Below are 17,234 nucleotides of genomic sequence, written 5' to 3' on the forward strand. Positions count from 1 at the left end.
GTTGAATCCTGCTGTTTGTATCTGATACTCTGTTCTTCGTCTTACCTGGGGTGTGTCCTAAGATCCAGGGCTGGGCCCCCAGAAGACAGGAAAAGCAGGGCTTCCTCTTAAGACCTGGATCAGGCTTGGATTTGGATACTTGAGAGCAAAATGGAATGTCACGTCTGCTCTATTTCTACTTTCGTTTTTTTAGTGACACAAACTACATATTGGCAACAAACTATGGGAAACTATTTTTAAACCATACCAGGGGTGTGTGTTGTGGAGAAATAAACCAGCATCTCAACATACTTAACATAGACTGGTAGGGAGTGATTCGGACAGTCATATTTTAGTGACTTGTACTCTCGTGCGATATCTGACTGTAAATATCATGCAGACATTCCGATCTGTGCTTCCCTGAGATGTTTTCTTCTTATTTTTGCAGATACAGTGTATTCAAATACACCTCCATTGCCTTGGTGTCCGTGGGGATATTTATTTGCACTTTGATGTCAGCAAAGCAGGTGGTAAGAATCAGTTCACATATCATTTCTGCCCACTCCTCGCTGTGGGGGCCCAGCACTTAGTAATAAAGTATATGTAAATGCTTACATAATACAAGGATTCAAATCCCTTTCTTGAAGGGAAATGGGTAACATACATGCTTCCCTCATATCTGGGCACTGCATGTTGCTCTGATCTCTGTACCTGGTGTTTTTCCTTATTCCCTAGACTTCCCAGCCCAGCGTGAGTGAGAATGACGGATTCCAGGCGTTTGCATGGTGGTTACTAGGCAAGTACGGTAATTACAATGAAGCTAATTGCCTCTGCAGTTCTGTTTGCTGAGTTTTCTCCTAGGGGGCATGTTTCTTGGCAAGAAGCTTTGGCTAAACACATTATACTGTGAAAGGGAGAGCCTCCTGGGAGCACAGGTCTCTGAACACTCTGAGGTGTGCAAGAAATTGTCCACTCGAGGCAGGCTCTTCTCTAACAGGGATCCACGTTTTCTTGATTGCCATTGGCAGAGAAAGGAGTGTCCGAGCCTACTTGCCCATCCCTCTTGGGGAGCAGCGATTAGCGCACCATCCGTTTCTCTATCATCTGTCCAATGAGCAGGAGCTTCTGCAAAACGAGCACATTAGAGCAGTGGACTCTTGAAATTTCCAAGGGGCCTATTTCCAAATTGTAGATTTATTTTCCTCTTAAGTTTGCTCTTCTGTATGGCAGTGTTTCCCAAGCCTGGCTGCTCCTTAGAATCTGCTGGGGAATTTTTTAAAATACAAGTATCTCTTTGAGGAATTAATTAGACCACTGCTGTAGAGATTTCTTCTCACACTGTGGGATACCAGAGGTGAAACTCTTTCCAGGTGCTTCCAGCAATGGCAATAACAGGCTGAGACTTAGATAGCAGAGAAGTAAGAATGAAAGAACTATGTTCTCCTTGCCTCTTGGCTTGGGAACTTTGTCTTTTTAGTTGCTATTCTTGACACGAAAACAGCCCTTTATGAGCTGTTAGAAAAATACTTTACCCAATAAGGAAAATTTACAAAGGAATGCGCAATAATTTTATGTGCAGCCTCACTAGAAATGCAGATTGAAACAAAAATGCACTAGCTTTTTATTTCTGGCCTATCATATTGGCAAGATAGTAAGTGATAATTCTCATAGTTGCCGAGGTTGCAGTAAGAAGCCATTCTCGTGCAAACTGCTGGGAGTAGAAATTGATACAGCCTTCCTGGAAAAAAAAAATGTGTATTGGGTTTTTTAAATGTACACAACCTTTGACTCAGTAATTCCACTTAGGAGAGTTGATCCTAAGGAGATAATCAACATTTTGTTTAAAGATTCATGCCCAGGGATATGCGTTGGTTTAAATAATGACAGCATTGGAAATAATCTAACCGTTCTCATATTATAGGAAATTTAAGCATGGCACATTCACATGATGGAATATTATCCAGCCACAAAATCATACTTCAGAAAAAAATTTAACAACATGAAGAAAAAGTCCAGGAAAAAGAAAATGAGAAAGCAAGATAAAAAATTACATGTGCAGTCTAACCCTTTCTTACTGTAAAACGTATCTATGTAAATGTATAGAGAGAGGCTGTAAAGGACTGACGGTAATGTTGTGATTGGTTCTTATTTCTTTTTAAAATGTTCTACAAACAGTTGGTCTGCAACATTTGTATGATTTTGAAAAGTAAACGTTCTTTAGGAAAACTTGCGGAAACGGGCAAGTGCGGGCGCTTGTGACCTGCTGTTTGTTTCCCAGGTATCGCAGCGCTGACGTTTGCCCTCCTGACGTCAGCGAGGATGGGCGTATTCCAAGAGACTCTGTATAAACAGTTTGGGAAACACTCGAAGGAGGCTTTGTTTTATAACGTAAGCAGCTTTTTGAACCTTGGGAAGGTGAAAATTACTAAGTTGCAGTGCATTGTTTCAAATGAAATACGCCATCCTACCATGCAGTTTATTATCAGCAAACTGCACTGGGAGGGTAGACGGAAGTACTTTGAAAAGGCGCAAACAGTTGATGCGCTCGGCAGCTGACTGAAGGTTTGGGGGTTCAGGTCCACACAGAAGTGGCCCGGAAGAAAGGCCTGGTGATCTAGTTCTGAAAAACTGGCCGTTGAAAACTCTGTGGAGCAGCTCTCCTCTGACACGCGTGGGGCCGCCATGAGTCGGAACCGACCCGGTGGCCACTGGCTGGTTAGTTCACGTTGTGGAGCAGCTCTCCTCTGACACGCGTGGGGCCGCCATGAGTCGGAACCGACTCGGTGGCCACTGGCTGGTTAATTCACGTTCTGAGCCACCAGACAGTTCCCTACACGAGACGACCACGGTCAGTCAGTGTGAATAAAACATGTCTGTTTACCAGAGGCAACCCCAGGGACAAGGGACCTTCACCTCCAAAGCCCCTGTAGATGAAATCGGGTTAAAACCAGTGTGGACACCTGGGAAGGGAAGGGAAGGGAAGGGAAGGAGTCCCGGAGCTACATGCAGGGGAGGTTTGTGCCGGCAGGCATCTGAGGGGTGGAGTTTGGGAAGATGGGGTGAGAAGATAATTCTTCTCGGTGGACTTTTCTCATTGATAGCAGGTTTAATGAGCTGATTCTCTGTGTCTGAGCCTCCTCCTCTGACCTTCCTGCCCTCCTCCCTCTTTCCTGTTGCCATAATGCCCCAGGCACAGCCCCTCAAGGTTAGGGTGAGGTAGCGGCCTCCAGACACAGCCACCCTAGGGATGACTCTGCTGCCAGCCTTTTGTACTGAAGTTGCAAACAAGCAATTTGAGGCAGTTAATTAGAGTCAGAGTAGCTGCTCGGGCCTTCAGAAACAAAGGAACGTTCTCGTTGGTTCACCTCTCTTTCAGAACGGGCCCGGCACACAGTAGCTGCTCAGTAAATGAACTGTGATTCACCATTGCTGTTGTGGGGGTGGTGAGGGGGCTGTCTTTAAGTGTGTGCATCTCAGTTTGCTTGTTGTTTCTTCAGCCTCCTTTCATTCTCGTCTTCTTTTTCCCCAGACCTCGTATTTGTCCTCAGATCCCTTTTCCCTCTAGTTTCCTAAACTCCTTAAAATCCGCCATTTGCACGCTTCATAATTTTTGAATCCTGTATTTAACACCTTTCACAAAAATACTAAAGGGTAGCAAGTCTTCTTGGGCAGGAGGACTATGTATTTAAATTGCCCCGTTCCCTTTTATTAAGGAAAGAATGCTAGCTCCAATTTTTGCTTTGTCCATGATGGCCATCAGTCTCCCTAAGGGGGAGAACTGTAACTTTGGGCTTAGTAGCCCTGGCTGGTATAAACCCAAAAGTTGGCAGTTTGCTCCCACCCAGAGGCTCAGAAGAAAGGCCTGGCAATTTGCTCCCACCCAGAGGCTCAGAAGAAAGGTCTCAGCCATGAAAACCTTATGGAGCACAGTTTTACTCTGAAACACACAGGGTTGCCATGAGTCAGATTTGACTCACCGGCACCTTTTCTTTTTAGCGCGCTATGCAGTACCAAGTGGCCAGACGTGCTGGGTACATTTCAAGTAAATAAGTCTGACTTGCGTTTCTTACCTTGTATTGCTTGTCAAACAGCTGGTAAACTTTTCAAACATTGCAAAACTGTATTTTATCATGGTTTTGCATTTATATTTATGTAAAATATTTCTTTCCCCAGCACGCCCTTCCACTACCTGGTTTCATCTTCTTGGCTTCTGATATTTATGACCACGCAGTTCTGTTCAGTAAATCTGGTGAGTTTGGGGTTACGTGGGAGAATTACCTGACAGTTTTTTCTCTGGTGAAGTCTCAGCTTTATTCTTGACTTGACTGCTGCTTTTTTCAGGATCTTATCCACATCATCTGTCCCCTCCACCTTGCAGGAAGTACTGCTATTAATCAATAGTTGTAGCAGCAAAAGCTGTTACAGGCACTTCTCAGTTATTTGCGATTAAAGGAAGAGAATATCTTCAAATCCTCTCTGTTTGACTTTGAAATTTGGGAGTTTGCATTTGAATGTGGAATGTTTGAAGTTTTGAGGACAGAGACAAAAATAGGAATAACACACTGCAGAGATGAGAGGCAGGGACTTGGGCAGCCGGCAGCTCCCTGCACCCTTCATCCTTCTCTACCAGGAGAGGCACCTGCGCCTGATCCATCCAGGCTGCCCGGCCTGCCTGAGGGCGGGAGGGAAGCAAAGTTGATGCCCTGGCTTCTTTCTGAGTTACAGGTTAGATAGGCGGTAAATATCCACATTAATTTCAAAAGTCTACAATATAAGGTATTACTTACTAGGAGCCCTGGTGGCGCAGTGGGTAAGAGCTCGGCTGCTAACCAAAAGTCTGCAGTTCCAATCCACTGGCCACTCCTTAGAAACCATGAGACGGTCGGACTCTGTCTTGTATGATCACTGTGAGTTGGAATCGACTCGACGGCAACAGGTTTGATTTTTGGATTACTGACTAACATGACTGTTTATTAAATTATCTGTTTATTGTCACTTAACCTGAAAGCAGTTATTTATATGATCTGATTATCTACTAATAGACACAAAGTGCTATATAGACAAATGAACACACAAGGAACAAATAACCATTTTTAAATCAGGCCTTTATGTTGCAGGCACCTAGAGTGGTGTTAAAAATATAATCGTCTATTAATTCAAAAAAATAGCAGAATATTTGATTGCTCTCTGATTTAACAAACAATTTGCAAGTGGGGAAAAATGGTCCCTCCTGCTCGGGGAGACTTCTTCCAGAGAATGGAGGAGTCACAGAGACTGAAATCACTTCTGTTTAAAGAATACAGGTTTCCATGGTGATGAAGGACTTAATGGCCACTGAGTTAACATTAAAAAGGTAACTTTCCAGAAGATTTGCCCCTCCACCCACCTAGAGTCCTGAAACTTCTAGAAAACTTAATCACAGGTCAATGGTTTTGTTATGATCTGCTCCTTGGAACAGGAAATAAAAGCCTCTTAGGCTCTTTGGGTGAGAGAGGAAAACAAAATCAGTGACAGGTGAATTCTGGGTTAGGAGTTTTTTAGGTCGTGGATGAGAAAGGGCATCTTGAAATAGAAGTGAAAGACTGATTTTTAATATAAATTTGATTCCACAGTGGTGAGTGTGGTTTGAATTGCAGTAGGTGCTGAGCGAGCCCTTGTTTGCCCTTTGAAGGGAGGGCGTGGTGATGGTAGACTCCCCTCTGTTTGAATTTGTAAATATTGCCTCTCCCATTCGGTCACAGGAGCATTTGTGAAGAGGGTGGTGTCTGAGAAAGTCTGTAAAGCTCTGAATGACATTTAGAATTACTTCTGATTTTTAACCTATAAGGTCTTGGAGATTCCTCACCTCGCTAAGAGCTGTTGAAATAAAAATATTATCAAGTTCCTTGGAATCGATTTAGTTACTAGAATGTGTTTTCTAAAAGTCACAGTGCTGGGTATTTATGATGAACAGTGTTTTAGACTCTGCTTTCAGTTTCTTCAGGATCAACCTTAATTACACATTTTCTTTCTCTTGCTTGTCTTGAGATTAAGTGTCTCAGATGAATCTGATACCCCTTAAGTTTTCCAAGAGATCTAAACAGCCATTCTAAATGTTTTAAGTCGTACGGATTACCTCTTTCCTCAGCAGATTTATCCGGTGGGCCTCTGAAGTTAATAAACAGTAGTCACATCTGTTAACTTCCTGTTGTTTTAGTACTGGCTAAGTGTTTTTTTTTTTTAAGTGTGTCAAAGACAACAGTACCAGAGTGCTGAGGTTGCCCAGGAGCCCAGAACAGTGATAACAAATTGTCTTTAATCATAAGTACGGGTTTTTATCTTCTTTTTGCAAAAGAAAATGTTCTTTGACTAATCAGATCTCAGCTTTACTTTAATCAGAATTTCTTAAGTTGTGCTGTGTAATTCAAACCCCAAAAGCAGTTTTAACAATACAAAGAAAACTAGCCCTTTGAGGCTTGCTAGGCCCTTATTCCCTTTGATCTTGGATATTTTATTTCCTCTCAAATATTTACTGCGCAAGTCTTGTTATAGAAAAGTAACATAAAAAGGTATGGAAAAAACCAGAATGCTCCTTAGAAACAAGGATGGTGAGACTTCGTCTCATATACTTTGGACATGTTACCAGAAGGGACCAGTCCCTAGAGAAGGACATCATGCTTGGTAAAGTAGAGGGTCAGCAAAAAAGAGGAAGACCCTTAATGAGATGGATTGACACAGTGGCTGGAACAATGGGCTCAAGCTTAGGAACAGTTGTCAGCATGGTGCAGGACTGGGCAGTGTTTCGTTCTCTTGTGCACAGGGTCACTATGAGTTAGAACCAACTTGACAGCACGTAACAATGGAAAAAAAGTTACAGTTCCATTGTTCTTCTTATCAACTAATTTCATTTTTAACACTGTCCTTCCGGGCATCGTCTCCTTACAGATATCCGTACATAGTTATAATCCTTGTGTAGGTGTAATTTTTTCACCTGCATTCTGAGTTTCTTCAAGTGACTATATCATCGTTACGATTTCTCTGTTTATCAAATGTACGACACCTCATTTAAAGTACCTTTGCTTACGCAGCCCTTGCCCCATCAGTGGGCATTTAGACTGATTCAGAGTCTTTCCTTATCATAAGGAGTGCTACAAAGAATGCAGAACTTCTTTTGAATTCTCTAGGATTAACTCCTAAGAATGGGTGTGAACACTTTTGTGGCCCTTGATAAGTATTAGGAGCCCTGGTGGCATAGTAGTTAACAGCCCGACAGCTGACCAGAAGGTTGGTAGTTCAGATCCACCAGCCTCCTCTTGGAAGCCCTATGGGGCAGTTCTACTCTGTCCTGTAGGGCCGCTATGAGTCAGAATTGATTCAATGGCAATGGTTTGGTTTTGGTTTTTAATAAGAATTGGGGAATTGATTTGTAACAGAAAGACACCAGTTTCCACTACCACCAGCTGAACGACTGCCCACCAGCTCCACTTCCACCTTGCCAGAATTAGGACAGTATTTATACATTTTAAAATTCCTAACAGGTATTGAATGGTACAGTCTTTGCTGAATTTTAAATTCCTTGATTACTGGTGGGACTGTACATATTTCTAAATGTCTTCCATTTTGTGTCGATGGTCAGTCAAAACCATGCCATTTGGAATGTTTCTGTCCTTCACAGTCTGTCTTTGTAAAGTGGAGCCCCGTTCAGGTAAACCGTTTATTTAAACGTTAAAATATTGTTTGTCTTAAGAAACCACCTAATGACTTTTGAGGCTGAGGTACCCTGGAACCAAGGCAAGCAAAATGGTGTATGGTCCAAATCCATAGATGATGCTCTCTAAGGAAATACACGTTGCCGCCCCTGTTCTGGTCAGTGTGTGTTACGTTGTTGACAAAGGTGAGAGCTTTAGCTGTCCGAGTAATATGACCGTACTCTCTTCTACTCTTTGCAGAATTATATCAGGTTCCAGTCGTCGGCGTGACGGTGCCCATCATGTGGTTCTACCTCCTTATGAATGTCATCACTCAGTATCCTTTGGAGCCCTCTGCCATGTTGTTTCCTTGTGTTGTTTAGGAGAGGAAATGTTCAGTCTTTGCTTCTAGCAGTGCAGTGACCGGAGTTTTGATTTTGCCTTGATTTGCTCTGCAGTAAGCTCGGCTGCTAACCAAAAGTCTGGAGTTCAAGTCCACCAGCTGCTCCTTGGAAACCCTGTGGGGCCATTCTGCTCTGTCCTAGAGGGTCACTGTGAGTCGGTATCAACTTGGTGACAGTGAGTTTGGTTTTTTTTAAGTGGGTGACCGACCTATTCAGTGAGCTCCTTTGTTGAGGACAAAAGAGATGCTGATGGAGCAGTAGGTCACAGAGAGGCGAGCAAGTCGACAGAAGGGTTGTTGGCCGGGAATTTAGAAGTCCCGGGAGTAATTAACAATTAGTGTGACCCGTTTCTGTCGGAGTGATTCCAAGTCATAGAAACCTTATAGGACAGAGTAGAACTGCTCCGCAGGGCTTCCAAGGCCGTGATCTTCCCAGAAGCAGGCTGCCACATCTTTCTCCCCTGGAGCGACTGGTGGGCTTGAACTATGGACCTTTCAGTTAGCAGCCAAGCACTTAACTACTGTGCCGCCAAGGGCTCCTTAAGAATTAGTATATGATGCGAACGATCGATCTGATTTCTACCTGGACCTTTCTGGTATTCTAGGATATTTCAAGTTAACACAAGCTGCCACAAAATTCTGAAAGATACTTCAAATTCATCAAAACCTAATTTTTTTTTTAATGGCTATTTGGTACTACCTTTAGTTTTTATCATAAAAATCATTGAATCTTTAAAATAATGAAATGGATTGAGATTAGCCTTATTCCTCTGTTGATTTGCTGTGCAGAGCTCCTCTTTGGAGGAGGAGGTGGAAGGGCCAGGGACAAGAACACTTGAAGGTCAGTTGTATTCAGCCTTCTGGAGAGTGTCACCCTGTGTCATTACGTTGGAGGCGACCTTCATTGTACACTGTGGGAAAAATCCAGAATACGAATAACGGGAGGTTTTAAGGCCATGTGGAATTGGGGTCCACAATTGGAATGGCAGCACAGGAATTCTGTAGGTGTTCTACAAGGGAAGAGCCCAGAGCGGCCCTAGCCAACCCTCAGGTGTTTGCTTCTTTGAATATGAAAATTCATGGCACTGTATCAGTGTTCTGCCCGCTGATCTCTCGAGAACAATCCAGAAAACCACCTTAACTCCCCCCTCCAGGTACGTGTGCATCAGGGGCGTGTTCATCCTGACCACAGAGTGCGCCTCCCTCACCGTCACGCTCGTGGTGACGCTGCGCAAGTTTGTGAGCCTCATCTTCTCCATCTTGTACTTCCAGAACCCTTTCACTCTGTGGCACTGGCTGGGCACCTTGTTTGTCTTCACTGGGACCCTGATGTATACAGAGGTGTGGAACCACCTAGGAGCCACAAAAAGGCCACCTCCCGGGGAGGACAAGAAGAACTGAGATCTGCCTGGAGCACACAGACCTGCTGCGTCCTAGCGAGAGGGGGCTGGTGAAGGGCCAGCCACCGGTTCACTGTTGTCAGTGCTGAGCGACCCCGGTATTGAACCAAAGGTGCGCCCGAGAGTCCTCGGAAGAGGGGTATTCTCAGAGTTCTTGCGGCTCTACAGATCAACGTTTGTAGACTCGTAATAGAAACCCCTTGACCCTGAAATAGGGAAAGAATAGTTCTGTAGGATCGCACAGCCTCTTCATTTGTTCTTTTTTGTTTTGTTTACCAAAATATTCAGGACTGCACTCGCTTGTTGACTTCTGAGTCCCCAGAGGCACTCATTTTTTGTTTGTGGACTTGGACAAGATCAGCCGTTTTGTTGTGATGACTCTATGCCAAATCAGTGATTATCCTGTGACCTGTCCCTTCTTTCTCCTGCCATCCCTCCATCCTCAGCAGCACTTTTCAACCTGACACACACTCCACGTGTCACTGTCAGGAACTACTAGTGGCCAAGTGAACTGGGGTGACACCAGGAGCATTGGGACCAGGCTTCCTCCAGCGTGCTGGGAAAGGAGCAGTGGGCCCTGTGAGCGCAGTGACACTGGAGCAGGACTCTGGGAACCCTCTCTCCCACATTTGCCTTTTTTTCCCCTTTTTTCTATACGCTTTCACATCTCCTGCTTTCTGAACTTAGAGCAAATCCGCAGCACATCTATATGGCACAATGTTAATAAGAAAGAAAGATTGTATGACTTTGAAACAGAGACTGTTTTCCTCAGTCTTCTGTATGAAGCCCATGAGATGGCGCCCCCAGCCTGGCCCAGGAAAGCCGACCCTGGCGGCACCAGAGAGCCGTGGCACCCCCTGGAGGCACTGCATCGCTTCTGGGCTGAATCCCTGTGGGTAGGCAAAGGCTTGGGAAGGCTTCTTCTTAACCAGGAAGATGCAGTGCAGCCTGACAACTCTGCTAGCATCTCAGTCAGGTGAATCACTGAACGTGTGTGTGTTACATGCACCCACATATATACACATGTATGTGCATTATATATCTATAGTACGGATACTTGGCGGGGGGTGTGGTGTGTAAGTCAGGTCAAATCACAAATAGAATTTTTGTTTTTCTCTTTTCCTATGAAGTGTCTTGATGTCTTGGTGGGCCTCTGGGAGAGTTCGTATGCATTTATTGTATGCAGAAATGTGCCTCTGGTAGAAATCATTTCAAAGGCTGGTTTGGAAGGAGGAGCGCTGTAGGTCTGCATGTTGCCCTCCTGGGGTTGGTGTGTGACCATTGGGAGGAGGGAAGAGCGCGGGAAATCAGTGTTCTTTGATTTCCTCTTTCTTCACTTTGCCCCTGACCTTCATTAACCTCACACAAGTACACGTAGGCAGGGAAGCTTACTGTCCCCTTCTCTTTCTGCATATAGAAAAGGCCTTTCCCTTCCTGCTGGGTGTAGGTAGTGTTCTCCAGGCAAGGCGTGGCCCCAGGCGCCTGGGCTCCCTCCACCATCTGTAGTGTTCTCCAGGCAAGGCGTGGCCCCAGGCCCCTGGGCTCCCTCCACCATCTGTAGTGTTCTTCAGGCAAGGTGTGGCCCCAGGCCCCTGGGCTCCCTCCACCATCTGTAGCAGAGCTGTCCTGGGACCCCGGGTCACTTTGGGCAAGTCCCTTAAGGTGCCCCAGTTTATTCCGTAAAGTGTGGATACTATTTCCCCACCTAAGCCACAGGCCTCAGGCTGGTTAGTTCCGGACGTTTTCAACTGCCCCATGCCTGTGAGGGTCTACCTTAAAGCATACTAAATCTATCATGGAACCAAAAAGCACTTTGTTTAAAATGTGTGGAGTTCGTCAGAATGACGTGCTATAAATACCAAGTGTTAAAGATCCTCTTAAAGACACCAAAAGCTCCTTTTCTTATCCACTTAATAGAAGGAGCTGTCCCTAGGGATTGCTCGAGTGCTACCTAGCTGGTGTCTCTGGGTAACCCTCCGTGGGTACTGCCTTACCTAGCATGGTGTCACCCTTTCGTGCTGGAGCAAATGTTAACGTTTATTTATCGAAACTGGTGCCAGTATACACAGGTACCATTTAACTGGGTCCATTCCATTTCAGAGTCTTGTTTTGGAAAGTGTCTATTCCTCTCGGTCAGAAGACCTCTGCCAGCCCTGCTAGTGAAGGGGTCAGGTAATAGATTCGCAGGCTCACACACAATTCAAGTAGTGAGCAGCAGGACGCCTGAGATGTCCTGTGGATTGATGTTTCTCTTTAGTAGTTGGGTATCAGGAAATATGTCTAACCAACATTAGTTAATACTTTGCCACTATTTTTTTTTAAACCATATGTTCACCTTTGTTAACTGATTTTGCAATCCAAGTTGAAATTTTTTCCCAGCTCTTATTAAAGGGGCAAATAAACTATTTTGTAGAGAGTCAGACTTTGACCTAACTGGATGAGAAATGCCTTAGTGCTTTTCCTCTTTCTCTGGGTGAAGACCAGGTAGTCTTGTGCTTCAGCGATAGATAGAGGATGTAGTTTGTTTACAAAGGAATGTCATGTGCAAGACTCTACCCTTAGAGCAATGATCAAATAGCAAACGACACCAACCAGAAAATGTAGTGTGTGTGTGTGTGTGTTTGTGTCCACGTGTCCACCTAACAGCTTGGTAAGACAGCAGACAAGGTGTAAAAGGAAATGACAGTGGCTTTTCAAATTACATAAATTTAAGGTCTACATACCCTCTACCAAAATTTGATTGTCATGTTTTCAATGCTATCGTTTTTCATTTTTTAATTAGTAAGATAATTTTGATCCTTTATTATCTTCCGTATCCAACTAAAACAGCCATTCCATATGTCTGTACTTGGTAAGTTGATACCATGTTCTGAAGCATTTAGACTCAGTCCCTTCTTCCTGCCCACTGGTCATAAATGTTACAGTACTTCAGGGTGGCCAGTGCTGCGAGTGCCACCCACAACCTCTTCTGTTCTTCTGGAAGGCGACACGGTAGTTTTTAAAGAATTCCAGTAAATGTCTTGTCATTTCCCTAGCACCTTCCTCTCCTCTGCCCTATTTTCTCTCACTTCCCAGCCTCAGTTTCTTCACTGTAGCTTCGGTTCACTGCTGAGCAAGACCTAGAACCTCACATCTGTGCCCCTGTTCTCTGGGTGGTTTTTGTGGATTTTAACAGGGTATTTCTATCAGTGTGCAGCATGTATTTATTTATACATCCTTATAAGCACTGATACTAGGGATGTGCGTCTGTAAGGGTGAGGGTATATAGCAGAGGGTGTGAATATCATGAGGATGAGTGTGAACATGAAGGGTTAATGTAAAAATGTACGTGTGTTCTACTCAGAGTAGGGGTGAGAACCTTCACCACCGTCCCCTTCTGTGTTTGGGAAACAGTAGTTTTCCCATTTTGCTCTTTCTTTCTTACCTTCCTCCCCCAGCTCCTTCACCCCACATTGCCAGGTGCCTCTGGAGAAGGCAGATGGAAGATTTAGGTCAGAAAGAATTCAAACCAGTGCCTCAGCTCTGGACTAGGGGGGCGTGTTTGTTGGGGGACCAGTTGGCATGTTCGCGAATGTAGCAAAGGCCTGAGTAGAGGCACCAGTCCACATCGTGAAGAACCACAGCGTAGAGATCAGAAACCCAGACCCTACCTTTGCTGCAGTTTCTCTTTGGCTTGGAATAAACAGAATTGTCAGTAATTCTGCCCTCATGAGATAACCAAAGCATTTTAGTCTCGACAGCTTTATCCTGACAGCTGGGGTTGGATCTTACCTGGTTGCAGCCCATTCTGAGGTAGAACTGTCAATAGAGATATAATGTGGTCATTATGATTGCTGGTGGGTACGACCTTTGAAAGTGAGTATAAGCAATATTTGTAAGTAAAAGAACGTGTAGTAAGCATTGGAATATGTTCAGTGTGAACTGAGTGAGGGCAGGCGACTGACTTTCTTGGCTTTGTAGTGTGTTCTTCTCTCTTTCCAGCGGTTTCCGGGAAAGGAAGAGGCCAGGGATCATGTCTTATTCATTTCTGTATTGCTAGCACAATGTCTGACTTGTGTTACTAAATGAATGCTGCCAAGGTCTCTTATTCCCTTAAGTTTCTGTGAAACCTTCTAATGGTTCCTGGTACCGACTCCCACTCTTCATCAGCTGCTTGGCAAGAAAGTGAAGAAAAGGAAGCTTCCAAAGATTCCAGGCAAGGAAAGGAGTGGGGGAGCATTGAGGACGCCCCACGGGTTGTCATCAGTATACAGCCTGCCCCCAGTTTGTGCTCGCTTGGTTGCGTGGTGGTAGGAGGGAAGTATATCAGGGTTCATTTCTGTTTGAACCCCTGCCGAGAACTTGCATTTCTAACAGTTTCCCAGGCGTTGCTAATGCTGCTGGCTAGGGACCAATTTCAAGAACCACCAAGTAGAGCAGTGGTTCACAAAATTTATTATACATAAGAATCACCTGGGAACCTTGTTAAAATGTAGATTCTGATTCAGTATGTCTGGGGTGGACTCATTAGCATCACCTGGGAACTTGTTAGAAATGCAAATTCTCAGCAGGAGTTCAAACAGAAATGAACCGGTTCGAAGCCCTGTTATATATTTAGCACTTGGCATCACTCGGTGCCCAGGAAGGAAGTGCTCCGAGATGCCCATCAGGGCAGCACTAAAGATCCTTAGAAGTTCCTGCAGTAGGCTGCACTGGGTGGCCAGCCCCACCTCATTTCTCCATGGCCAGCGGAGGTCATTGTCCATTGGTCTGTTCTCGGGGTCACACTGGGACACCTCCCCTGAGCTTTATCTGCCTAAACCACTAACCATCCAACCCAGATTCCTCATTTTTGTTCAGGTGAGGCAAGTTGCAAGGGAACCAGAGCGAAGTGAGAAAATAAGGCTTCACTTAAAAAGACATAAAACCCATACTTTCTTAGAAAAAGTTCTAAGAATTCTCTGGCACATTGAATTACTTCTGTTTTTTGAGATATAAAGAAGACTGAACCAAAGAGGGAAGCAGTGCTTATTCCCAGTGCAGTAAAAACGGCCATGGGTCACTTGGTAGCACAAGTCATTTTGGTGCTGGTCGCTTTCATTCCAGAGAATGGCGTCATCCTCAAAAAGGATAATTTTGCAAGCAAGATTTCCTGAAATTATGTGGCATGGGGGTGGGGAAGGACAGCAGGGGTTTGGTTTATCCAGCCTCTGCGCTCTTCATTCAGTATTTAGTTTTAAGCACAAAGATTGGGGGCAGCAGAGGCTGGAGAGTGGTGGAGACTGTAACACAGCTCAGAGACTTTAGTGGGTGTTCAGGTTTTGAGCTGTGCAAATATCCAGCGTCAACTTCTGCCTTCTGAGGCATTTGAACAGAGAGTTAAGGTGGAGTGGGAAGTTTTTACAAATAAAATCGTTTTGCCAAACAAGCTGAATGAGTTGTTTTTTTGTTTTTTTACCATTATTTTTTATGAAGAGCAAGCTTTTACCTTCTGAAACAACTCATCAGACATCTGGTTTTGATCTTGACTTGTACAATCCTAGTTTCTTAATAAAGGGATACATTTCTCGCCTGTGTTTCCAATCCCCGTTACCTTTCGAGGGCTTGCGTGCCATCTCAGAAGCTCGCCAGGTTTCACTGCCTAGTGGTGATGGTGCAGTTGCTACAAACGAGGGTCAGCAGCCTGGCCCCTGGATCAGTCAGAAACCACTTCTCGGGCTCCAGGCTCCTGGTCTGTTTCGCCTGTTTGGGGAGGTTTTATAGGTTCGTGGCGGTAAGTTTCTGCAGCAGGTCTGTCAAAACCTCTGCCTTAACAGAGATACGTGGACTTGTAATGCCGCAATGGCCCGTCTCCTTTCTTTGTCTTCAGTATGTTGCTTTTAGGTAAATCTAAACAGGAAGCAGCTCTCAGAGCAGTTTACCAGACCCGGTCTGTTGGGAGCCATGTTACAGAAGTTTAGGTCTAGTTGCCAGGGTGGCTTCAGACGCATGGTGGCCCTGCACGGGTCAGAGGAGAACTGTGCTCCGTAGGGTTTTCAGTGGCGGATTTTTCAGAATTAGATCACCAGGCCTTACTTCAGAGGTGCCCCTGGATGAACTTGAACCGCCGACCTTTTGGTTATCAGCAGAGCGCTTTAACTGCCTGCCCCACCCAGGTACAGAACACTAAAAAAAAAAAAATAGCATAATGAAAATCTATCTCTTTAAAAGTCACGTCACAACTTTGTCAGAAGGAGACGGCTTGGTGTACTTGAACAGTCCCGAGCCTTTCACTGTGAGCAGGGGTGGTGCTGGCTGCTCCTGAAATCCGGTCACTCTGCGGTGAGAGCCTTGTAGGCATAGGGCACATTGAACTCTGAATGTTTACATTCACGGGATTTGAAACCCCGAGCCTGGAAAATTAAAGGACTCCTGGGGAGGATCAGCTATGGTTTAATGCTGGCGAACTGTATAATCACATCAGTGGAGCAGCCTTCTCCTCTGTCCCCTGTGATTCTCCTGCCAGCGGCGAGAGCCACCTACAGAGAGCCACAGGGTATCCCTGCCCAGATGCCCTGAGTAACAAGGGCCCCAGGCACCTAGGTGAATGTCAGGAAAGACCGTTGCTTTGTCCCAGTGTTAACGATGAGCATTTAAACAGCTATCAGAAGTGAGTACAAATCAACGAATTAAATGTGTTCATGTCAGCAACAGGAGCTCTGGTGGTGCAGTGGTTAAAGCGCTCAGCTAACTGAAAGGTCAGTGGCCTCTCTGTGGGAGAAAGACCTGGCAGCCTGCTTCCATAAGGATTACAGCCTTGGAAACCCTAGGGGGCAGTTCTACTTCGTCCATAAAAAACCCTGTTGCCATCAAGTTGATTCCAACTCTTAGTGACCCTATAGGACAGAGTAGAACTGCCCCCTAGGGTTTCCCAGGAGCCCCTGGTAGATTTGAACCACCGACCTTTTGGTTAGCAGCCATAGCTCTTAACCGCTACACCACCAGGGCTCCCCTTTGTCCATAGCAATCAGGATTGCTGTGAGTTGGAATGGACTCAGCGGCAACAGGTTTGGGTTTTTTTATTTGTTTTACATCAACAATAATCTTTAAAAGAAAAAGCCAGGAGTTCATCCGGTAGAAATTTGTTAATAGTCAAAGCTTTTCAATGATATTCTTCATCCATAAATTAACTTCTTTTTAAAAATCACTCTCCATCATTAAAATTAAATTCTTTGGACGTCTACTTCTTCAGCACATCAGGGCTGTAGCATATGGCTCTGTGGTGATCACAAATGTGATTTAAAGTTTATGGTCATGATTATTGGGGCCTCTTATTTCCTAAAATAGCTTTCAATGCTGTTTACTGCATGAAGGCGTTCCTGTCATGACGATCATATGTCTGTATCAATTTTTGAGAATCTTTAACATTGTTAAAATAATGCGTTTCATTCCCGCAATGAAATGGATGGCGAAAGCACCACCCATCTGTCGGCGGAGGCTTGCGTGTTGCTATGATGCTGAGCAGGTTTTCAGCAGCGCTTCCAGACTGAGATGGACTAGGAAGAAAGGCCTGGTAATGTTCCAAAAATCGACCAGTGAAAACCCTGTGGAGCACAATGGTCGGGCCCTCAACCAGCCGTGGGGATGGTGCAGGACTGGGCAGCGCTCCGTTCTGCTGTGCGTGGGGTCGCCGTGAGTCGGGGGCCAACTTGACGGCAGCTAACAACAACAAGTAGTAAATAGGAAACATGTATTTACCACGTGAGGTAGGTACTTCACTCTACTTATATTGATTTACCTAATCCTCATGACAAATCATTGAAGTAA

The 17,234-nt window shown here is 44.9% G+C and overlaps 1 protein-coding gene across 3 annotated transcripts in view; it reads left to right on the forward strand.

The window, feature by feature from the left end:
- The window catches only part of SLC35B4 (solute carrier family 35 member B4), a 33,511-nt gene extending 18,655 nt beyond the window's left edge, over positions 1 to 14,856 (forward strand). The window contains exons 5-11 of one of the 3 annotated variants that reach the window (XM_064289700.1): positions 428 to 509; positions 715 to 775; positions 2,258 to 2,367; positions 4,153 to 4,228; positions 4,770 to 4,915; positions 7,908 to 7,983; positions 9,204 to 9,318. In XM_064289700.1, coding sequence (XP_064145770.1) covers positions 428 to 509; positions 715 to 775; positions 2,258 to 2,367; positions 4,153 to 4,228; positions 4,770 to 4,915; positions 7,908 to 7,937 — 505 coding nt within the window. In that variant the 3' untranslated portion in view covers positions 7,938 to 7,983; positions 9,204 to 9,318. Of the gene's footprint in view, positions 1 to 427; positions 510 to 714; positions 776 to 2,257; positions 2,368 to 4,152; positions 4,229 to 4,769; positions 4,916 to 7,907; positions 7,984 to 9,203 lie in introns of all 3 variants that reach the window. The other 2 variants (XM_003420877.4, XM_023539970.2) reach the window with 2 other exon arrangements.
- Positions 14,857 to 17,234: the final 2,378 nt, after the last annotated feature.

This window comes from Loxodonta africana, chromosome 8, assembly GCF_030014295.1.
Source record: "Loxodonta africana isolate mLoxAfr1 chromosome 8, mLoxAfr1.hap2, whole genome shotgun sequence".
Lineage (NCBI taxonomy): Eukaryota > Metazoa > Chordata > Mammalia > Proboscidea > Elephantidae > Loxodonta > Loxodonta africana.